General features: G+C 40.0%; 1 protein-coding gene across 1 annotated transcript in view; it reads right to left on the bottom strand.

Annotated features, from left to right (window-relative positions):
- Positions 1–23,233, bottom strand: part of brinp1 (bone morphogenetic protein/retinoic acid inducible neural-specific 1) — a 424,567-nt gene that overhangs the window by 105,756 nt on the left and 295,578 nt on the right. The window contains exon 5 of the mRNA XM_034193082.1: positions 1,549–1,654. Within this exon, the coding sequence (XP_034048973.1) occupies positions 1,549–1,654 (106 nt within the window). The remainder of the gene's footprint in view (positions 1–1,548; positions 1,655–23,233) is intronic.

Raw genomic sequence — 23,233 nt, 5'->3', positions numbered from 1 at the left:
ATATAGAAAGCATTAATTCCACCAACTGTGACTTAGAAAATATGGGCCAACTTAAAACTTTACATAATATCATCATGCTGAGAGAACAAATTTAAGCAGGGATCTTAAAGACACATCATGTACGGCTCAACATATGACTCAAAGTGGTTTTATGGATCAAGATGGAATGATGTGAAGACAGGAGGGTGAATTTAAAGATTGGAGCTTAATACAAGCATATCTAAGACATACAGAGCTGAGAGAACTGGGCTACATCGATCACGTGCTTTTTCAAAAATGGTGAGACGTGCCATCAAATTAAAGAGCGCAACAATGGCAAATGAACTTCCAGCATCAGTTGCTTTCCTAATTAAAAGCAGGAATGATAATGGTAATTAAAATAATACATTTTCAGCAGGACTCTAAGCCCCAAATCTACCCCATCATGCACAAACACAATGCAGTTTAACCAATTCTGATTTTGTGAATAAAGCCAGAACCCAATGTGAAAAGCTTTTTTTTTTCCCGCATCCTCTAAGGGCTACAATCAATCAAAAAAAAGAGAGAGAAAATCTTTCACAGGCCTGTCATCTATCAATTAGGTGACAAAATATTCTTCAGAGCTTAAGTCTCATACAGTTAGCGCATAAAAATAAAGCCTTTTTCAAAAACCCTATAGAGTCCTTTGAGTAAGTGACAAGTGAGGGACTTTAAAGTATTTCTTTGACAATCCACTTATTTCTCAGAATTTAGACAACCAGTAATGATCCCCTTGGACGGACGCGAGGCGGAACAATACCTCAAATCTATCCTGGTTACCAATGTAAACGCAAAATAATGTCAAATAAATCAAAGAGCCGATCATTTGACCACACTTACGCAGTCTTTTATCATTGTTAATCCCCAGGGTGACTGTCGCTGCTATTCCCGCTGTTACACAAATTATTACTTTTGTGAAGACTGAACTATTTTCAGACAAAAGAACATAATCACTAATGGGAAGAAATGGCAATTCACATCTTTTATCATGCACTTTATGGGTGGATTAAATGGCCGTCATATTTTTTTTTCCTAAGATCCTCAAAGAACTGAAAGTTACAGTTTAAAGGCATTCTTAAAATACATTCTGTTGTATGTTATGTTCTCCCTGCTATAATACCAATAAGAATACAGCGCCATAATACCTGCATTGGATGCCCAGTTTATAAAGAACTTATTTATGCTGTTAGAACATTCGATGTTGGTTGCATGTCTAAAGTTCATGCAGCTGGCCTTTCCTTTAATCAAACCTTTAAGTAAAATACTTAATAGCACGGTCACGTTCAAACAGCAGCGGTGTACAACCAAATCACAATCTCCACAGAGGGATGAGAAGGAAATCTCTGTCAGTCCCAGCGCCAATTAAGAAACACATTCATATTCAACTCTCGTACACGAGAACATTTCATGATGTATGACTACAAAGCCCTTTTAATTTTCTGAAAGGCGAAGGGCTAAAATGAAGCGCTGGCCTTGTGATATTGGAAATCCCAGCATATAGAAAACATAGATCAGATGCATTTTGTTTACCTTGGAGGTGAAGCTTGCTCTCAGGGCTCTGCAGAAGGATCGAGCTAACCGAGTCCAGATTGTCGTAGCTGCTGCATCCCAGGGGCCCCGTCCGTGTTTCTGTCACCTGTAAAACAATGAGGACTCAATTGAAAGAGACATCAGAGACTCAAGCAGGCCTGCTTGTGGTACAACAATGTGAGTGTGAGGTGGGCGTGAGGCCTGGAACCTTTTACCACAATGCAGCATTTCACATCAAATTTCTTTATAAATCCTGCACAAAATGTTGTACAATTAAGATAGAATTTACATAAAACACACAAACGGCATATATAAAACCAGAAGAACACTATAAATCATAGCGAGCTATAACTTGGCACAGCACATCTCAATTGCAATGAACAGTTAATATTTTATGTTATGGCTATAACTCAGCAATAACTGCTGTATTTTCCAGAGCATGAGTTGCACTGGAGTATACACAGCACCTTTTTTTCTGTATTATCAACTCTTCAATTTTTATTGTTACACATTACTTTTATTATTGGCATTTATTGTGCTTTTTTGAAGACAAATGTTTTTAGTGCTTCAATTCCTGAGAAAACGCTATCTAAATAGTTAAAATGTTTATTATTACTAAAAATGAATGTGTGATTTTTCAGTATACAAATCACATTGGGGTGTAGGTTGCAGGACCTCCATACTAGGTAAAAAAAAAAAAAAAAACTCATAACACATTCTCCAGAAAATATGGGAATTTGGTGACTTAATCCCACATGAGAATGACCAATATTTCCCACCACATAAATTGCACAGTGTTGGTGAGCATATGCAAAGCCCGTGTCGCATGGAAGGCACCCGTCATCAAGAAGTGCCCAATTGGTACAACATGATAAGGAGGAATACATCTGCTCCATATTTTACAAGTCAGGTCTAAGAACATGTACTGGTGCCATGTGTTGCCACAACAACCACACCATGGAGCCACCTTAGGTCCTGGAAAGCAACTACCCATTCATTCTAGTAGGGTCTGCCACAGCCAGGTGAACCCTGCACATCCCATTGGGCTTTTGCAGTTGCTGTTGTCCTCAACACTAAGGTATTGCCAAATCCTTCCAGCAGCAGACAAGGATGCTCCAAAGAGGCTTTTTTTTTTTTTTTTCCAAAAGACACCTAGTCATTGTCTTCAGGCACTGGTTAACATCCACATCTCACTGTCAAACAGCAAGCTAGGAAGAACCAAGATCCCAAAGACCTGTACTTTTGTTTTCTTGCAAAGGTATCAGCAAACTCCTCCATCCAGGTTGTCATGATTCATTAAGATCTTCCCAGATGTGTCTTCATCTCAAGGATTGAGGACCCAGTGACATGAATGTTACTGATGTGATAAATGAATGGCTCAGCAAGTTAGACATTTTTACCACATACAGACACATCTTTGGTGGCCGAGTCAAGGATGTTACTAAAAGCCTGGATCTTAGTTTTTATCCAGGATTATATCATACCTGGACACGCTGACTCCTCAAGTGCTGCAATTGGGGATTCCATTAATTCCACAAAGATCACAGCATTGTTTGTGAAGTCAAGGCCAGTAAAACTTTTCTCATCAACTAGGGACTCAAGTCGCTGGTTTCCTTAACCCAAAGTGACGCTTAGTCCAAACAAGTATTGAACATAGCAGGAACTAGAACACATCCCTGATGAATGCCATTATTCACAGAGCTGTCACAGTGCCTGTGTACAGGCTGGCTATGATGCATATATCCAGTATTTTTTAATATTAAGATTATGCCTGTTTGTATTCATTAGATAAGTATAAGAAGGAATCTTGAGGACTGACAAGGCGTGTTTATGTTTGTAATCAGCCAACCAGTCATGTGATTCAGTCAATGCAGCCTCCAACTTTAAATGATACAAATGCCCGCATATCATAATGTACTCAAATTATTCCTCATATGATACATCAATGGCAATTACGGAGAGTTAAGGATCATGAGACCAACCAGCCATTAAAAATGTCAGCTGCTAGTGAAACATTAACATATGCTTGTTACCGCTGTCACTCTATAATGGAACAATTACAAGGCAATTTTCCTATTTGACTGTCTTAGACCTTCACATGTGCTAATTGGACTGGTTTAACACAGTGGCAAACAAAGGCAGATTGTGCAGTGACAATATTTCGTGACAGAAACTGACAAAATCTCACCATTTTTGTCTTCACATTTTACGTAAAGATTAACTGACTCAAAGGTCACGAAAAGTCTAAGATACAGGGTGAACACAAAAACACGCCTTGGTTTCAAATATGTATAATATCAAAAGTCACATGAATAATTTTACAATTTTGAAGAAGAATCTGAAAAAGAGTGCAGCATGGTGGCTTAGTGGTTAGCACTGTTGCCTCACAGCAAGAAGGTTGTGGGTTCAATTCCTGTGGCCTTTCTGTGTGGAGTTTGCATGTTCTCCCCGTGGTTGCGAGGGATTCCTCTAGGTGCTCCGGTTTCCTCCCACATCCAAAGACATGCGGGTTAGGTGGATTGGACTATTTAAAATTGTCCGTAGGTGTGTGTGTGGGTGTGTCTGTGTTTGTTTGTCTATTTGTGGCCCTGCGACAGACTGGCGTCCTGTCCCGGGTGTAGCCCGCCTCGCTCTCTATGACTGCTGGGATAGGCTCCAGCCCCCCGCGACCCTTAATTGGACTAAGCGGTAGAAGATGAATGAATGAATGAATCTGAAAAAGAGACAGAAAAAACTTGATTTTCTGCAACTGCTGATATCAAAATTGTAACATTATTCATGTGACTTTTGATATTATACTATACATATTTGATACCAAGGAGTGTTTTTGTGTTCACCCTGTATATTTCAAATTAAACATCTGTACAACATAGCAAACAACAGTACATCCAGTAGACTACAAGGGTGTTATTTCTTTTAAATGGACTTTACAAAAGCTTTTGATGAAGCAGAAATATGAATGGACACCTTCTTATCATGTCCTTGTTCCCTGACAAACAACAGCAGTGAGTGTGTAGCTGTAGTCTCCCACAGTCAACTCAAACTGAAATCAGATTAAATAATTATCCTATTCAGGCATGAAGAGGTCGCTTTCAAATGAACCACCTCCATATTTTGGGACTTGAAGAGGATGCGCTTGAACAAAAAAAAAAAAAAAAAAACAGAAGATGAAAGTCTTCCCACTTTTCTTTTTCTTTGCTTATTATGCTCTTTCAGTACTTTGTAAGCGAACTTTTAAAGGCCAAATGAGATACAAATCACTAAAGGAGATTAAAGGAGAAAAAAAAGACTAATCTTTGCAAAAACATTAAGTATCTTTTTTTTTTTTTTCATTTTTGTTAAGTTCCCTTAACCCTGCAGAGCCTCGCGGGTAAACAAGAGAAAATATTCTGTGCTGGTAGGTACAGTCAGGTTCACAAATATCTAGACAGTGGCAAATTTTGCAATATTGCTTCTATTCCAGTGGTGGGTGAAGATAACCTAAAAGTAAGATGTAATAACCACTAATCCCTCTACTGGTGGTTGGCTCTCACTACGGTATTGTATCACTTCCTGTTCCGGAGCACAGCGGTGTTTTTCTGTATCTGTTAGCTATTTAATCTGCGCAGTTAGATTGATCTAGTTATCTAGATTACGATTTGTTTCCCAGTGTAATCTTTACGTGCCTTAACTAAAGCACTCCTTCTGCTGAATCACCTCTAAATTATTTACACATTATTCACTTTGCGTGTTTTTAGGAATCCGCTAGCTTAGCGTAGCTACTAGCTCTTAGCCGATTTAGCATGGCGGCTTCTCCTGTCTCTCCCGCACTTTTCTGCTCTGGGTGTGAAATGTTTAGTTATTCCTCGGCCTCCTTTAGCAGTAACGGTACTTGTAATAAGTGTAGCTTATTCGTAGCTTTGGAGGCCAGGCTGGGCGAATTGGAGACTCGGCTCCGCACCGTGGAAAATTCTACAGCTAGCCAGGCCCCTGTAGTCGGTGCGGACCAAGGTAGCTTAGCCGCCGTTAGTTACCCCCTGGCAGATCCCGAGCAGAAGGGAAAGCAGGCTGACTGGGTGATTGTGAGGAGGAAGCGTAGCCCTAAACAGAAGCCCCGTGTACACCGCCAACCCGTTCACATCTCTAACCGTTTTTCCCCACTCGACGACGCACCCGCCGAGGATCAAACTCTGGTTATTGGCGACTCTGTTTTGCGAAATGTGAAGTTAGCGACACCAGCAACCATAGTCAATTGTCTTCCGGGGGCCAGAGCAGGCGACATTGAAGGAAATTTGAAACTGCTGGCTAAGGCTAAGCGTAAATTTGGTAAGACTGTAATTCACGTCGGCAGTAATGACACCCGGTTACGCCAATCGGAGGTCACTAAAATTAACATTAAATCGGTGTGTAACTTTGCAAAAACAATGTCGGACTCTGTAGTTTTCTCTGGGCCCCTCCCCAATCAGACCGGGAGTGAAATGTTTAGCCGCATGTTCTCCTTGAATTGCTGGCTGTCTGAGTGGTGTCTGCTCCCAGACTACCAATAACCAGCAAAAATCTATTTAAGCATAAAAATTCAAAAAGAAAAAATAATATAGCACCTTCAACTGCACCACAGACTAAAACAGTTAAATGTGGTCTATTAAACATTAGGTCTCTCTCTTCTAAGTCCCTGTTGGTAAATGATATAATAATTGATCAACATATTGATTTATTCTGCCTTACAGAAACCTGCTTACAGCAGGATGAATATGTTAGTTTAAATGAGTCAACACCCCCGAGTCACACTAACTGTCAGAATGCTTGTAGCACGGGCCGGGGTGGAGGATTAGCAGCAATCTTCCATTCCAGGTTATTAATTAATCAAAAACCCAGACAGAGCTTTAATTCATTTGAAAGCTTGACTCTTAGTCTTGTCCATCCAAATTGGAAGTCCCAAAAAACAGTTTTATTTGTTATTATCTATCGTCCACCTGGTCGTTACTGTGAGTTTCTCTGTGAATTTTCAGACCTTTTGTCTGACTTAGTGCTTAGCTCAGATAAGATAATTATAGTGGGCGATTTTAACATCCACACAGATGCTGAGAATGACAGCCTCAACACTGCATTTAATCTATTATTAGACTCTATTGGCTTTGCTCAAAAAGTAAATGAGTCCACCCACCACTTTAATCATATCTTAGATCTTGTTCTGACTTATGGTATGGAAATAGAAGACTTAACAGTATTCCCTGAAAACTCCCTTCTGTCTGATCATTTCTTAATAACATTTACATTTACTCTGATGGACTACCCAGCAGTGGGGAATAAGTTTCATTACACTAGAAGTCTTTCAGAAAGCACTGTAACTAGGTTTTTAAGGATATGATTCCTTCTTTATGTTCTCTAATGCCATATACCAACACAGTGCAGAGTAGCTACCTAAACTCTGTAAGTGAGATAGAGTATCTCGTCAATAGTTTTACATCCTCATTGAAGACAACTTTGGATGCTGTAGCTCCTCTAAAAAAGAGAGCTTTAAATCAGAAGTGCCTGACTCCGTGGTATAACTCACAAACTCGTAGCTTAAAGCAGATAACCCGTAAGTTGGAGAGGAAATGGCGTCTCACTAATTTAGAAGATCTTCACTTAGCCTGGAAAAAGAGTCTGTTGCTCTATAAAAAAGCCCTCCGTAAAGCTAGGACATCTTTCTACTCATCACTAATTGAAGAAAATAAGAACAACCCCAGGTTTCTTTTCAGCACTGTAGCCAGGCTGACAAAGAGTCAGAGCTCTATTGAGCTCAGTATTCCATTAACTTTAACTAGTAATGACTTCATGACTTTCTTTGCTAACAAAATTTTAACTATTAGAGAAAAAATTACTCATAACCATCCCAAAGATGTATCATTATCTTTGGCTGCTTTCAGTGATGCCGGTATTTGGTTAGACTCTTTCTCTCCGATTGTTCTGTCTGAGTTATTTTCATTAGTTACTTCATCCAAACCATCAACATGTTTATTAGACCCCATTCCTACCAGGCTGCTCAAGGAAGCCCTACCATTATTTAATGCTTCGATCTTAAATATGATCAATCTATCTTTGTTAGTTGGCTATGTACCACAGGCTTTTAAGGTGGCAGTAATTAAACCATTACTTAAAAAGCCATCACTTGACCCAGCTATCTTAGCTAATTATAGGCCAATCTCCAACCTTCCTTTTCTCTCAAAAATTCTTGAAAGGGTAGTTGTAAAACAGCTAACTGATCATCTGCAGAGGAATGGTCTATTTGAAGAGTTTCAGTCAGGTTTTAGAATTCATCATAGTACAGAAACAGCATTAGTGAAGGTTACAAATGATCTTCTTATGGCCTCGGACAGTGGACTCATCTCTGTGCTTGTTCTGTTAGACCTCAGTGCTGCTTTTGATACTGTTGACCATAAAATTTTATTACAGAGATTAGAGCATGCCATAGGTATTAAAGGCACTGCGCTGCGGTGGTTTGAATCATATTTGTCTAATAGATTACAATTTGTTCATGTAAATGGGGAATCTTCTTCACAGACTAAAGTTAATTATGGAGTTCCACAAGGTTCTGCGCTAGGACCAATTTTATTCACTTTATACATGCTTCCCTTAGGCAGTATTATTAGACGGTATTGCTTAAATTTTCATTGTTACGCAGATGATACCCAGCTTTATCTATCCATGAAGCCAGAGGACACACACCAATTAGCTAAACTGCAGGATTGTCTTACAGACATAAAGACATGGATGACCTCTAATTTCCTGCTTTTAAACTCAGATAAAACTGAAGTTATTGTACTTGGCCCCACAAATCTTAGAAACATGGTGTCTAACCAGATCCTTACTCTGGATGGCATTACCCTGACCTCTAGTAATACTGTGAGAAATCTTGGAGTCATTTTTGATCAGGATATGTCATTCAAAGCGCATATTAAACAAATATGTAGGACTGCTTTTTTGCATTTACGCAATATCTCTAAAATCAGAAAGGTCTTGTCTCAGAGTGATGCTGAAAAACTAATTCATGCATTTATTTCCTCTAGGCTGGACTATTGTAATTCATTATTATCAGGTTGTCCTAAAAGTTCCATAAAAAGCCTTCAGTTAATTCAAAATGCTGCAGCTAGAGTACTGACGGGGACATTGGCTTCCTGTTAATTCTAGAATAGAATTTAAAATTCTTCTTCTTACTTATAAGGTTTTGAATAATCAGGTCCCATCTTATCTTAGGGACCTCGTAGTACCATATCACCCCAATAGAGCGCTTCGCTCTCAGACTGCAGGCTTACTTGTAGTTCCTAGGGTTTGTAAGAGTAGAATGGGAGGCAGAGCCTTCAGCTTTCAGGCTCCTCTCCTGTGGAACCAGCTCCCAATTCAGATCAGGGAGACAGACACCCTCTCTACTTTTAAGATTAGGCTTAAAACTTTCCTTTTTGCTAAAGCTTATAGTTAGGGCTGGATCAGGTGACCCTGAACCATCCCTTAGTTATGCTGCTATAGACGTAGACTGCTGGGGGGTTCCCATGATGCACTGTTTCTTTCTCTTTTTGCTCTGTATGCACCACTCTGCATTTAATCATTAGTGATCGATCTCTGCTCCCCTCCACAGCATGTCTTTTTCCTGTTCTCTCCCTCAGCCCCAACCAGTCCCAGCAGAAGACTGCCCCTCCCTGAGCCTGGTTCTGCTGGAGGTTTCTTCCTGTTAAAAGGGAGTTTTTCCTTCCCACTGTAGCCAAGTGCTTGCTCACAGGGGATCGTTTTGACCGTTGGGGTTTTACATAATTATTGTATGGCCTTGCCTTACAATATAAAGCGCCTTGGGGCAACTGTTTGTTGTGACTTGGCGCTATATAAAAAAATTGATTGATTGATTGATTGATTAATCCAACAACTGGAATCTTAACTGCAATAAAACTATACAAAAGCAAAACAAAACAAAAACACTAATCGTCTGGTCACATGGCACACACCGTTAGCTGAACGAAGGAAAAAAGTCACAAATTGTCAAGAATAAGTGGACGAATGAGCCTGGACTCCCATCACCAAAAAGCATGCAAGAGCAGAGTGCAAAAAAAAAAAAAAAAAAAAAACGAAACAGAAACTAACAAAAGAAAAACGAAGCGAATGGTGACCTTGACGCTTATAAACAAAATCAAAACGAACTGCCAGCGTGTGTTCATTTCTGCAGCGAGTCTGTGGACAGTACAGACTCAGCGTTGTCTTGACAATGTGTGCACGCACAGGCATGTAACAGCCAGAGATGTTGAGAGACTGGAGAGAGAGAGAGAGAGAGAGAGCGGGGCTGGAGGTTGGACAAAGGTGGATGATAATCAAATGGAACGCTGATGGTACAGGAACATCTCAAAGAATGAGGAACCCTCAAGACAGAAAGTAAAATGGAATACGGATGTATTGAGGTTGTTGTCAGGATTCGTTCACATTTTTCAACAGTTTGAAAATTCTGACGAAGCGCTAGCCACAGAAACGAAGCTGGACGATGGTTAAAACAGCGACTCCAAAAGTGAACGTAAGTCCAGATTTCTTGTTTCGTTTTGGCTTCGATGTCCTTCGTTATTGCCGTGTGACCGGGGCTTAACTTGAAGCTTTGATTATTATAAATTAATTTAGCTTTGGTTTGGATTTCTGGATCTGTAACACTGAAAAATAGATGTGAAGGATAGAAATGTCAGTATGTTATAGCAAAAACATGGAGGTTCCCAATTCAATTCAATTTAGTTATATAGCACCAAATCACAACATAGGTTGCCTCAAAGCATTAAACAAGTGTAAGGTCTAACCTTACCAACCCCTCTGAGTAAGCACATAGGTAACAGTGGTAAGGAAAAACCCCCTAAGGCGTTTTTGAGGAAGAAACCTTAAGCAGACCAGACTCAGAGGGGTGATCAATGACTCTGGCCATACTAAAAATAAAATTCAAGTGAACAAAATACAACAGGGACTTGTCAAATAGGCAAAACAGCAATAAGCATCCTCTTGTAAAATCTCTGCAATAATGTTCAGTGGGCATGGTGACCAACAATTTATCATGACTGCAAAGTTTCTCCAAAAATGTTTAGTATGCCAACATCAGATAATGATCATGATGTACATAAATAATCACATGAACAAACAAAATTCAATTGTAGTTTTCATTTAACACATTTTCATCATGGTGCAGAATGAATAAGTAACATTAAATAATGATATAAAGAAAACACATGGGAAAAAATGTAAAATTCTTAATCATGTGTTTACTCTGGCTTCATTTTAGATTTGACAAATGTTTTTGACAGTGAAATTTAATTCAAAATAATGTTAGCTGACGTAAGATTAGTACACTGAGGAAAAAATGAACCAACTTAATTGAATTGTTGCAATTGGGAACAACTAAATGAATTAAGTTCTTTGGAATCAAGTTAATAAGTTAGGTTAACACATGTTAATCTACCTTATTAACTTAATTTCAAAGAATTTAAGAATAATTTAAAACAACTTAAGTTCAATTATTTTCTTTTTCAGTATAAAACTAAATTTAGTTGAAGTTTGTTGGTCTGCGAAAGATTTTTGAAGTTACCTGAAAAGCTAAAACATTAGCCTTGCTAATCAGTTGTAAGATGATTAGGAAAGCTAATGTTTTAGCTGATTAGCTGAAATGTGTGCCCCTTGCACTGCTTTGTACACCACCACAATAGAGGTGAAATTAAGCAATTGAGATGTGCCTGTATTGTAGAGTTGCAGGATAAAGTCTAAGTGTTTAACAAAAATATCTCAAACTATGTCAGAATTTTTGCCCTTTTTAAGCCTAGCCCAATCATTTTTTGACGCCAAAATACAACTGACATTGTTACATAACTGACTGGTTACATAATGTAATGGTATGGGGTAAGCTAAAAACTCAGCTTTCTTGTCGCCACTGAACAGGCCAAAATGTAATTCGAATTGTTTGGTAGTATGAATATTGTCCAAATGGCAGCAAAAATATGCATGTTCACCTCAATAAAGCTAAAGAAACCTTGTCAAATAACCAATTATACCTTATACATTAGCCACTTACATTAGCCTCCAAACCATCTGGTGATGCTACAGTTTACCGTAGTGTTGTGACGTTCGCGAACGAGCCGATTCTTTTGAACGGCTCTTTAATATGAACGAAGGGAGCCGAGTCGCGGCTGCACGGGAGCCGTTCTTTTTGTCGTTCTTTTTTTTTCATGCATGTTTGTTTCACACGCTCCCAGGAACATAATCCAGTTGCGGTTGCGGCTGTGGCTCCCCCCGCATAGAAAGAGAGCACCTACGGGGGGAGACGCACAGGCAGCAGCAGTATGTGCCTTCTCCTGCAGGGGGGAGGGGGGTTCTTGCGGCACGAATAAGAGAATCAAGTTAACATGACGGACCTTGATCACACGGAGCGAGTTACTGTGGAAAGCTCCCAATACAGAGAGTATTTTTCCTGCAGTATATTTGCTGCAGGAGCTGCGTCTGGATGACGGCTGCTTTCAGTGGTCTTTCCTCCTCTGCAGGACCCAGTTTGAGGACCTCTTGTCCTGTTCACGCGCGCACATGTAAACAACAATAAAAAAAAAGAAACTGCTGCCTGCTGTGGACTGCAGCTTACTCTTCCCCCAAAAACTCTGTCATAATTATGTTTAGAAACCAGTCACCATTTGTTTTATTATACATCTGTGAAGTTAATTAATAAAATATTCTGGACAGACGATTCGCTCGCGCGCGCACGTACAAAAAAAAAAAAAAGAATGAAAGAAACTCCGCTGCTTGCTGCTGAGGCTGCAGCTCACTCTTTCCCCCCAAAAAAACCTCTGTCATAATTGTGTTTAGAAACCAGTCACCATTTGCTTTATACATCTGTGTAGTTAATTAATAAAATATTCTCAACAGACGATTCACTCGCGCACACATAAAATAAAAAGAGAAAAAAAAAAAAAACTCTGCTACCCCCTGCTGTGGTGCTGCTGCTCGCTCCAAAAACTCTTGTCATAATTGTGAAATAAAGGACAAAAGAGACATAAGTCCTGCTCACAGGCTGCTCTCTCTATATATATGTCCACTGCTGGCAGAAAAGGTAGGGAGACACAGAATAGGGGAGCAAATTTGAAAAGTGACATTGAGATGGCTCATTTCTCTCTCCCTCTCTCTCTCTCTCTCTCTCTCTCTCTCTCTCTCTCTCTCTCTCTCTCTCTCTCTCAATATTTTTAGGCTTAATTATCAATTTATGTCACAAATGGCACTAGGAATTTCTAACCAGAATGCACTGTAATGACAAAGTGCGCATGCACGTTGCAGCATGCACCACCACGAATGCGCACATGGCGGAAATTGATAATTAAGCCTAAAATACTTTTTTTTAAAAAGAGCCATATGAGCCAGTTTTTTTGAACGGCTCTTTGAAAGGAACGAGCCATAAACATCCGGATCCCCCCAAAGAGCCATAAATCCCATCTCTAGTTTATTGAGCCATTACAGGACATTTGCCATTGATGGGGCATATGGTCTCACACGGGCAGGCTTGAGACCAGAGGATCCTTGGATTGATTCCATCAGGCAAAATAATATCCCTTAAGCAAGGGAGTCGCTCCCGGTGTGCAGTTGAGCATGTGAGTTATGCAACCCAATCTCATGCCGGTTCATGATGGCATCACGGAAAGCAATTTAACCTATTAGTTTGTGATACTATCACGACGATGTAAAACATTTCCATGAAGGTTTCGCAAAATTATTTTGTGATGGTATCATTAAATTTGGAGTGACATGGGGGTTATGGTTGGGGTTAGTTCAAAATAGTGAACTGAATTTGGCCGCATCACAATATGTGACGCATTTTGTGATGGCATCACAAAAAAGTGTGAAACTGGGCTGGAGTTGTGTGTGCGAAGGAATGAATGTCAGCCATCGTTGTAAAGTGCCTTGAGTATCTGCATTAGACAGAGAAGCACTCTTGAAATGCAGTCTGTTTACATTTAGTCTGTCGGGATCCTCTAAATGCTACCAGACACTTAGAAAATTTGACTGTTAGTGGCGAAACAAAATGGGTGACTGTTTTCAGCTCGCCCTGTGCCATGATATTGTATCGCCAGCTAGCCTGTGACGATATTTGAATTCTATTTAAATACTAAGCCGATTAAATTTATTTTTGTCCCGAGTGAAAAAATGAACCCCACAACTTCTAAAAATATAGCCCAGGTTGAAAAATGTCAAAAGTCCCTTTTAATGTGGAAAAAAAAAAAATGGCAACAATGTACATGGTTGCAGCTGAGGATGTCCCATGCCCAATTCAAATTTTATTAATGGTTCAGTTACAGTGATATATAAAGCCTGACCCTTTTCTGATTAATTTGCTTTTTTGTAATCCATTATGCTCTGGTCTTGTCATCTGTCGAGAATGCCCCAATCCACCCCGTTAAACACCAGAATGTATGAGCTACTTGTACGGAAAGCTAATCACTGAAATATGCTTAATGCACTTTTGGAATTTTGAAGAAGGAGTTTCACATTTGTAATCACCCCGAGCCTGACAAATTTATCACACTGATGGATTAAAAAGAGATTTTTCAGTTTGGGTGTAAGATATCCCCTACACATATATGCACCCAGCAGTGTGCACATACTCTGTGTGTTTGTGTGTTTGCCAGACTCACAGCGTGATGTCATTTTCCTGTCTTTAATGTTGATATAACACCAGATGGTGGGCTGACAAGCAAGAAATTAGACAGATGCATATCTCACCATTGGCATCAAGCTGATGGGGATAAAATAGAAAATAAGGAGGAAGCAGAGCGGGACAGTCTGTAAGAGAGCGGTACAGTTTTAGGATGAAGTATTTTAACTCTTGAATAAATCTTCATAATTTAGAATTGTTTGCAAATTTATTGCATTCAACTGACACGTGTCAGTCACATGTAATGTGAGGTCTAAAGATCATGTTACTAAAATGCATATTAACGACTTCTATATGCAACCACCAAAGCAGACTATCACCACCTCCTGACAGTAGAGATGTATATTCTACAGCCAGGTGATTCATGAGTATCCACGGGGCCTTTTCCATTTGCTGAGGTCTTTAACACTGAGGGATCTGTGCACTGCATCACACTCTGGAAACAAAACCATAAGATCACAGTGTCGTAGTGTACATTCCATTACTGCTCCTACTGTACGGATCTGAGACCTGGACCACCTATCACCACCATCTGGAGACCCTCGAGTGATTCAAACAATGCTGCCTGTGTCATGATTGGGGCTTGTACGTAGTGTCTTTTTGTTTCTTGTTTTGTTGCCGCCATTCTTTGTCACTGTCATGTTTGGTGGAGGGATCTTTCTGCTCTGTCTTCTGCTTGGTGTTGTGTGTTTCCCTGTGATCCTCTCTCCAGCTTGCCACACCCCTTTCCAGATCCTTCCACACACACCTGTCCTGCATTTCCTGCTAATCACTTCCTCTATTTTAGTTACACCTGTCACCCTGTCTGGTTGTGAGATTGAGCATTGAGCCACTTTTGAGCACTTATTCTTCTGAGCATTTCTGTCCTGTTTTTGACTACCCTTGTTTTTGACCTGCCTGCCTGTCTTTGATATCATCTCTGCCTAATGCTTCGGATCCTGGTGCTTATCTTGGTCTGTCTACCTGTGTACTGAACCCTGCCTGAACTTTCATTAAACCCTGTTTTACTGACATGTGAATTTTGCATTTGTGTCCAGCCATGCCGTTTCAATAAGCCTGACAGTCTGAGGAGGATCCTCTGCAACAGATGGGAAGACTAATGGACCAACATCATCGTCTTGGCAGAAGCCAAGCTCCTGAGCATGGAGTGTGTCATCAGCAAGAACCACTTTTGGTGGGTGGGTCACATCAGTTGGACAGATGACGTCCCAAGCAGATCTTAACTCCCAGCTGAGCAAAGGAAAATGGCCCAGAGGAGGGCAGACGAAATGCTACAAGGACCTCCTGAAGCACAACCTGAAGAGCTGCTCCATCAACTGGAAGACCAGGGAAGAACAAGCGAGGGACTGAGCCAGCTGGCTACCAATGATCCACACAGGAATGGAAGTCTTCAACAAAATGCGACATTTCAACATTTCCGTGTCCACCATCCCATCTGGGAATCAATCAAGAGATGATCTTCCTTACCACCGAGGGATTGCCACTACAACTGTGGCAAAGTCATTCCCGCAGGAATTGCTTTCCAAAGAGATCTGGTATCAAAGACAGAATGGGCCAAATGGTTAGAATCCAAGTCCCACCCACACAGTAAGACTAGAAGCACCAGAATCCAGAAGACTTGGACCTTCATCCTCTTGCAAAGATATCTGTATCTCCAAACACCTCTGTACAGTGAGCTCATGACTTTATAAGATATTCACAGTTGTTTCTTGACTTCACAGACACAGCTGTTAGGAAGATAAAAGTCATTGCTGAGATAAGCCAATCTCTCAACAAATTTGACACTTTCATCACATAAAGACACACTATTAATGCCCGAGTCCATAAAGTCACTGAAAGACTATTTTAGTAATGATCCAGGACAAACGCAAACCCAGACAGTCCATTTGCTCACTATGTATATATACTGGATAAACCCTGTACGGCATCACCCGTAAGTGTACTAAGAGGCCTGGAAGAGCTGTTTCGAAGGCAAAAATTGCTGCTCTGGGAATCACGTTGATGGCAATGCTGACTCCGCCTACATCCCAGCTAATCTATGAATAGGTAAAGAGGCGGAGCATAGATGAGACCCTGTGTGAGCGGGGCAAGTCAAAGGAAGCCCAAACACACCCCCATATCAGTTACTGAGCAGGCTAAAGCTAACAGGCTAACCTTTGGGTGTTTATTAAAACATATTTTGGGGGACTGGGTGGTGTTTTTTTAATTTCATGTGTGGCTTGGGTGTAGTTATTAAAAAAAATATGACCAGTTTACTTAATCAGTAATCATGGATTAACTGGAGCCAACATCATTAAGTTATCCATACCTGGACAAAGTGCTGATGTCATTAACATTCAACATTAAATAACATGAAAATTTCACTCGACAGACATACTGGAGGACAAACTTCTTATATAATCCTTTTGGACATTTAACTGCACATCATGCCATGTTATTACAGATACTTCTAATAAAATTCTCAGAAAGGATAGATGAGGACCTCCACATCAGCTAGTGTCCTCTGCACGACCGGAGCTCTGAGATGGAGCTCAGCACAGGAGTATCACCAACACTAGCTGTCACTTAAAGCAACAACACCCCTAATTACTCAGAAATTTATGCCTTTAAACACCCCTCTTACAGTGTCAAGGGAGGAAGGTAGATTATGAAATTAAGATTATTGTTTGTACCAGCCTGTAAACGTGTATTTCTGCTGTCATCAAAGGACATTTTAACATGGTCTTCTACAGAAGGATGTGCTCATTTGGAGCCACTCTTAACTGGCCATTCAAGGAACAGCAAATTTTTCTTCTTCCAGGTCGGCCTAATTTTTGATTGCCCAGAGATTGGGGCTTGGCTGTATTGAAGATTTCAGCATAGTTTACAAATTCAGGGGTCAGTGAACCTTTCATCACTGGCAAAAGTTGCTACCATCTAGGACCTTATTCAAGACTCAATGCAATAATTAAACACAGGAGAATCCAGAACATATCCCTGATGAATCCCATAATTCAGTGGTAAGAGGTGATTTGCAGCTGATCAGATGATCAACAACAAGAATCCTGGTTGTAAAGATGTCCATCATTGCGGCCACCTTATAAAACTGCGAAAAGTAGAGACCAAGAGAACTGCACAACAAACTCATCCATTGGGATCATCCTATCGCTTGTCATGACTGCAGTGGAACAGGTTTGGAGAAATGCAGTGATTCAAATAAGCAAGTGAGGGTCACTCAGCCAGAGATGGTGTGTCACCTGCTCACAGATTCATCAAATAAATGCCTCCTTATCTACCCACAGAACCATGCAGCCCACTTTATTAGCTCTGAGAATTGCCACTATGCAGTGCACTTGAAGTGCCAACTGAGATAAAACGCCTTTTCCTCAGAACATTGGTGATACCAGTGGAATCCCAGGCAGCTTTCAGGGTCTTGTCACAGGAGAACTTTCACATTACAATTGGGTCATTAGTGCCCATGTTTGTAAGTCCTCCATCCACACTGTATGCAAATTCCTACAACACACTCAGCTTGTGAAGTTTCATTGATATCATGTAAGACAGCTTGAAATCATTCTCTGCCATTCACCTTCCATCTGACTTGTTCCATCTACTCAAACACCTCTGAGATGGATTTGTCCTATCTGTATCTTGGTGTTTCTACCTTTTTTCCTGGCATCTGAACCATTTCCAATATTCCCCTGTCACTTTATATGCCCGAAATATTTCAGTTTGTGATGTTTTGCATACAGCAGTAGCCATTCACTGGTAACTCCTATTTCATTGGTGATGCTTTCATTTGCACAGCGCTTCACTCATGGGACAATACACTCATACTTTTCAATAGCATTTGTTTTCAAAGGCTGTTATCCTCCATTCATCTTCTTTACATAACACCCAAGTCTCACTTGTAAACAATGATATTGGAAAAACACAGGCTATGAGCAAATGTCGATTTGTCTGCTTGTCCTAAGTTCATCACACTTTTATTTTTTATCCATGTGAAGACTTTCAAACCCACAGCCAGATGGCGTCATTGTAGCTATCACAATCTAGGACAGAATGAATGCTTGAGAAAATAGCTGTTGAGGATCCATTTGAAAATCTGCTGCAATTCTGTCACCAAAGGCAGATATGATCTACCTCCCTTTATGTTGATCATCCAATGGATATTTCTTCCACTTTTCTATCATTTTCAACTGTCATCCTGCCATCAACCTATGGGCTATTCGTTTCTCATTCACAACCTCAAAGATGCAGCTCAGACCAAGTTTGGATATTTGCAATGCTTCGTCTGAGTACTGTGGATTACTTAGAAACGATCCTCCAGCGCAAAGAAGGTCATGCTTTCTGCATTCACATTTACCATTATCTTACATTTTCAAGACATATTATGTTAAACAGTACAGAGAAAGTATGCAGTTCTGACAAACTTCCTTCTCAACAACAAACCAGTCTCAAACCCAACTCTTGATACAAAATTCTCAGTTTTATTGCATGGGTTGGGAATTCTATTTTCTCCCATTTTCTTTGACTAATCAGAAATTGAGTTTAACAATCCAATATTTGGCACTTGAATAATAAAAAAAAAAATAGGTTGAAAATATGAGCACCACCAAACAAACCTTGGCATCAGTCTCTCAGCTGTTCAGCTGTCTGCCAGATCTTTACACATAGTTTCTGCACCGATGTGAGTGCAGCCAGCTAGTAGTAAGTCAGCTGGGATTCCATTTCATTCTGCAGACCTTCCATGCATTGAGGCTTTCATTGCCTATTCAACTTCTAATCCTAAAGGGATTAAATCACTGTCCTCCTTTGGCTCGCTCTCCTGGTCTACTGGGTCTTCGAATTCACCGCCAGCATAGAGGTTACTGCAGTACTCTTGCCAAAGGCTAAGGATGTCAGCTGATTCAGTCAAGGTTTTCCCCTATTTGCTCTTGACAGTTCTTTCTTTTCTTTTTTAATAATTTTAAATCCCAATATACATTTTCTTTGCTATTGCCAACTTTGCGGTGTTCATCAATAGGAGTGCATTTTTCCAATCAATATTGTTTTTTATCTTTTCAACAGGCCTGCTGTAGCACTGTTGCTGCTTTACAGCATTCATCATTTGAAATGCTGCCACCTCCTGTTTTTTTTTTTCTCTCTTTTTCTCAATAAGTTACATTTTCACATCCCATTGTGTTTGTAACCATTTCTTCCTCACATGATTTTCGGCCGATGTTTGTGTTATCCTCCTAGCGATTTTCCATAGCTCATTGGGTATCATTTCCTCCACCTTATCTGCTACCTCTTCATTGCTATTTCAGATGTCTATTGCAAGCATCTCTGGTAGGCAGACAGACAGACAGATAGATAGAAGTACTGACGTGGGACCACTGTGGTTTCACCATCCTACTTTATTCAAGATTATATGCAAATTCAAAGGCTTCAGAATTAATTAACCTCCTGACAATATCTGACCCTGTATGTATTACTACAAATAATCTATGTGCTAGTGTCTTTAGATTTGATTTACAGTAGTGTTCAGAATAATAGTAGTGCTATGTGACTAAAAAGATTAATTCAGGTTTTGAGTATATTTCTTATTGTTACATGGGAAACAAGGTACCAGTAGATTCAGTAGATTCTCACAAATCCAACAAGACCAAGCATTCATGATATGCACACTCTTAAGGCTATGAAATTGGGCTATTAGTAAAAAAATGTAGAAAAGGGGGTGTTCACATTAATAGTAGCATCTGCTGTTGACGCTACAAACTCAAAACTATTACGTTCAAACTTCTTTTTTAGCAATCCTGTGAATCACTAAACTAGTATTTAGTTGTATAACCACAGTTTTTCATGATTTCTTCACATCTGCGAGGCATTAATTTTGTTGGTTTGGAACCAAGATTTTGCTCATTTACTAGTGTGTTTGGGGTCATGGTCTTATTGAAACACCCATTTCAAGCGCATGTCCTCTTCAGCGTAAGGCAACATAACCTCTTGAAGTATCTTGACATATCCAAACTGATCCATGATACCTGGTATGCGATATATAGGCTCAACACCATAGTAGGAGAAACATGCCCATATCATGATGCTTGCACCACCATGCTTCACTGTCTTCACTGTGAACTGTGGCTTGAATTCAGAGTTTGGGGGTCGTCTCACAAACTGTCTGCAGCCTTTGGACCCAAAAAGAACAATTTTACTGTCATCAGTCCACAAAATATTCCTCCATTTCTCTTTAGGCCAGTTGATGTGTTCTTTGGCAAATTGTAACCTCTTCTGCACATGTCTTTTATTTAACAGAGGGACTTTGCGGGGGATTCTTGCAAATAAATTAGCTTCACACAGGCGTCTTCTAACTGTCACAGCACTTACAGGTAACTCCAGACTGTCTTTGATCATCCTGGAGCTGATCAATGGGTGAGCCTTTGCCATTCTGGTTATTCTTCTATCCATTTTGATGGTTGTTTTCCATTTTCTTCCATGCATCTCTGTTTTTTTTTTTTTTTTTTTGTCCATTTTACAGCATTGGAGATCATTGTAGATGAACAGCCTATAATTTTTTGCACCTGCGTATAAGTTTTCCCTTCTCCAATCAACTTTTAATCAAACTACACTGTTCTTCTGAACAATGTCTTGAACGTCCCATTGTCCTCAGGCTTTCAAAGAGAAAAGCATGTTCAACAGGTGCTGGCTTCATCCTTAAATGGGGACACCTGATTCACACCTGTTTGTTCCACAAAATTGACAAACTCACTGACTGAATGCCACACTACTATTATTGTGAACACCCCCTTTTCTACTTTTTTTTTACTAATAGTCCAATTTCATAGCCTTAAGAGTGTGCATATCACGAATGCTTGGTCTTGGATTTGTGAGAATCTACTGAATCTACTGGTACCCTGTTTCCCATGTAACAATAAGAAATATACTCAAAACCTGGATTAATATTTTTAGTCACATAGCACTACTATTATTCTGAACGCTACTGTATGATAAGTTTGATATGGATGCACATTCATGAACCATCCATCAACAGTGTTCAGCACTTCTTCCTTTGGATATAAACTGTGGAGCAACGTTACAGGCTCAGTGCATTTCTGAATAGAGCTTTGAGTTTGCATTCACTAATTTGCAGTCGCAACGAAGATGTTTGGAATTAAATACAGGTACCTATTTCATCACGTATTTTCCCACATTGTGGTCAAATACCTGCCCATCATCATAGCAACATGAAGCTGGACAGCTGTTATAAATTTTCCAGAATGCACCCACCATGCAAGTACTATCCTGCAGGTTGCAGACATGTCTATGGGCTGTTAAATAGGTTAGACAAGTTGCCCTTTCTACTGATTTGGTGCATCAAAGTTAACCAACAAAGTCAGCCAACCATGAACTTAACTTGTTACTGACTAACCGACTGTCTAGGTGTGGTGAAGAACTTAGCAAAGCTAATCAAGACTGGATTTATATTTGTGGGTCTAGGACAGAGGTCTCAAACTAATTCCAGAAAGGGAAGAGAAGGTGCATGCTTTCTTTGCAACCATCCACTGCACCAGGTGATTTCAATGATTAACTGATTCCATCTGCTCAAAGTGATGTTAATCAGTGAAATCACCTGGTGGAGTGGATAGTTGCAAAGAAAGCATGCACCCTCTCGGCCCTTTCTGGAATGAGTTTGAGACCTCTGGTCTCGAACCTTTGCCACTTTGTTGCTGTTGACTAGGTTGGTCACTATTACCAATAGAAGTGATAAGTGCCTGGATGCTTGGTTCCATCATCTCTGTTTGGCATGTTGGACATTTTTCTGTTGTACTTTATTGTTTTTTGTGATTCCTACAATCAAAAAACAGCCAAGTTATTTTTTTTTTTTCTTATTGCCCTTACCTCTGTGCTTGCTCTGGGGGGTTGGTAAGGTTAGACCTTACCCCTGTGAAGCACCTTTGGGGTGACTTATGTTGGAATGTGGCACCATATAAATAAAGCAAATTAAAACAGATTGAATCTGTTCATACACAAGATGGTACCATTTGGTGTTTTTAAGGTATTGTCTATACAGTCTGACTGGAATGGACAAACTCACTCACCCTTACTTGTAGATTTTCACTGTCCAAGCCCTACATCATTACCAGCATAGGAAAATATATATAATTATCTGGGAAAAACAAGGTTACTTTCAATAAACATTCATGTTAGCTATTAGTAAGTTACAGCACCACTTTCAGTATGCTGTCACTCTGCTAGTGCTAGCTTTTCTAATGCTGCCCGTGCCTATTAATCTGCCAATAAACACCGTTTACTGCTCTATTACAGATCCATATATCACTCCAACTTTCCTCATAGCCCAGGAAATTAAATATGTTCTTTGTGGTCTCAGTAAAACTACACAAATGATTGTATTTGTGTTTGACTCTTCAGTTTATGTAACATTAACATCTGCTGCTGTATCGTTCATTCAACAAGTGGACATTATCAAGCCAGCTTGTCCTTTATGTAACATTCCTGCCAAGCGGTGGACTTTGAAGTGCACTTTACGGCCTCATATAAAGTGCAGGTGAAGATTGATTACAGAACTAGACTTGCCTATCGCAATCTTGATGGGTGCTGACGAAGCTCTTTTTTTCCACCTGTCCCCTCTTTTCTGCTTATCACCAAATGAATTACTTCCTTCAAAGAGTCACGTTTCATGAGCCGTGATGACTGAGCAAAGTGAATTTCTGCCTTTTGTTGCATCACAACATTGTTGGCAGTATAGCAAAAGTAGATGCATGCAAACTAAACTCAAGCATCTTCACTTTAACATTAACACAAATAACACATACTGTACTGTAGAGGATGTACATAAACAGTTTACAGATATGCTTTTCCAAGAATTCCTATTCAAAACTGGGAACAACATTCCCAGCTTTATGGATTAGAGACTGCTCCTTGTAATCTCAGTGACTTTAGGAGAGGAGTATGCAGCACTTTCAGGGTTTCAGTTCTCCAACACACAGAGTACTGTGCGCCATTATTGTGAAAATAGACTTTAATGTAACAAAAATACAAGGAGCA

Source organism: Thalassophryne amazonica, chromosome 17 (genome assembly GCF_902500255.1).
Source record: "Thalassophryne amazonica chromosome 17, fThaAma1.1, whole genome shotgun sequence".
Classification (NCBI taxonomy): Eukaryota; Metazoa; Chordata; class Actinopteri; order Batrachoidiformes; family Batrachoididae; genus Thalassophryne; species Thalassophryne amazonica.
Note: the sequence above shows the minus strand (reverse complement) of the source record. Positions and strands in the feature narration are given on the sequence as shown.